Source organism: Trichoplax adhaerens, genomic scaffold (assembly GCF_000150275.1).
Source record: "Trichoplax adhaerens TRIADscaffold_1503 genomic scaffold, whole genome shotgun sequence".
NCBI lineage: Eukaryota > Metazoa > Placozoa > Uniplacotomia > Trichoplacea > Trichoplacidae > Trichoplax > Trichoplax adhaerens.
This window is the reverse complement of record NW_002061550.1, coordinates 1,665-2,635: the sequence shown is the minus strand read 5'-3', so window position 1 is coordinate 2,635 and position 971 is coordinate 1,665. Positions and strand designations below refer to the sequence as shown.

The window sequence follows — 971 nt, the reverse complement described above, 5'->3', positions numbered from 1 at the left end:
TCGAGCGCATAAACGATTGTGATGAACCGATCGATGCTGATTACTACCATTAAAAATACAGACACTATGCTAGATGTAGTCATAAGAGTACAAGATACTGCACAGAGGGGATGTCGTAGCCACTTCTCAGATCGTATGCCATACAGACCTTGATTGCTATAAACTAAATTAGCAAATCCTATGATAAATAAATAGATTGACATGATAAAATCCGATATTGCTAAATTATTGATTAAGAATAGGTTGACTTTGTCGGCTTTATTTTTTTTTTTAGCCCGAATAATGCGGAGGTTGCGTACAATAACGAAAATGTTACCCAAAAAAGCCAGAATGCCAACAAGCCAGATGAAGAATTGTAATGAAATATGAGCAAGAAGATGCTGACAAGATGATAAAGTATCAGATATCATTGATGGTTTACAGGATAGTATTTTAGCAGGTATGATGCAACAAAAGTAAGGACGATTGGTTAATCTGTTAAGATATTGAAAAGTAAAACAAACAGCTTGCTTAACCTCTGAAGTTGAAGCAAATACACCGATTGAAAGTAAGATAGTTGGTTGAATATTGTTACTTTTACTTACATTTCCACTAACTTAGATGGGCCATAAAATGACTCCCGAGATACTTCGCCTAACCAATTCTTTCGTAAATCTCTAATTTTTATAGATTTTAAACATAAATTAAAACTAAAATAAATGGAAAATATCATAAAAAAAATGTAGAAATATTTTCACAATATGTATACCAACTGCTTTCTAACTCATGTCAATAAAACCTTATATTAAAATCAAATGAGTATTTATGTTTATTACAAAATACTGTGCGCTATGGTAATCATTCAACTATATCTACGCTGAATCGTTATAAATATTATTTTAACATAGAATGCAAGTAGCTTAAGATAAAATGGCCTGGCTAATCTTCGCTAGCATGTATAATGAATTCCTATCATAATTTAGAATTTAGTT

At 31.3% G+C, this 971-nt stretch overlaps 1 protein-coding gene across 1 annotated transcript; it reads right to left on the bottom strand.

Annotated features, from left to right (window-relative positions):
- On the bottom strand, positions 1 to 410 carry TRIADDRAFT_34852 (uncharacterized protein; the record flags this gene model as incomplete). Its single annotated transcript, XM_002118811.2, has 1 exon — positions 1 to 410. A coding segment is annotated over one exon (410 nt), but the record flags the coding sequence as incomplete, so codon positions are not given.
- Between the last annotated feature and the right edge of the window lie 561 nt (positions 411 to 971).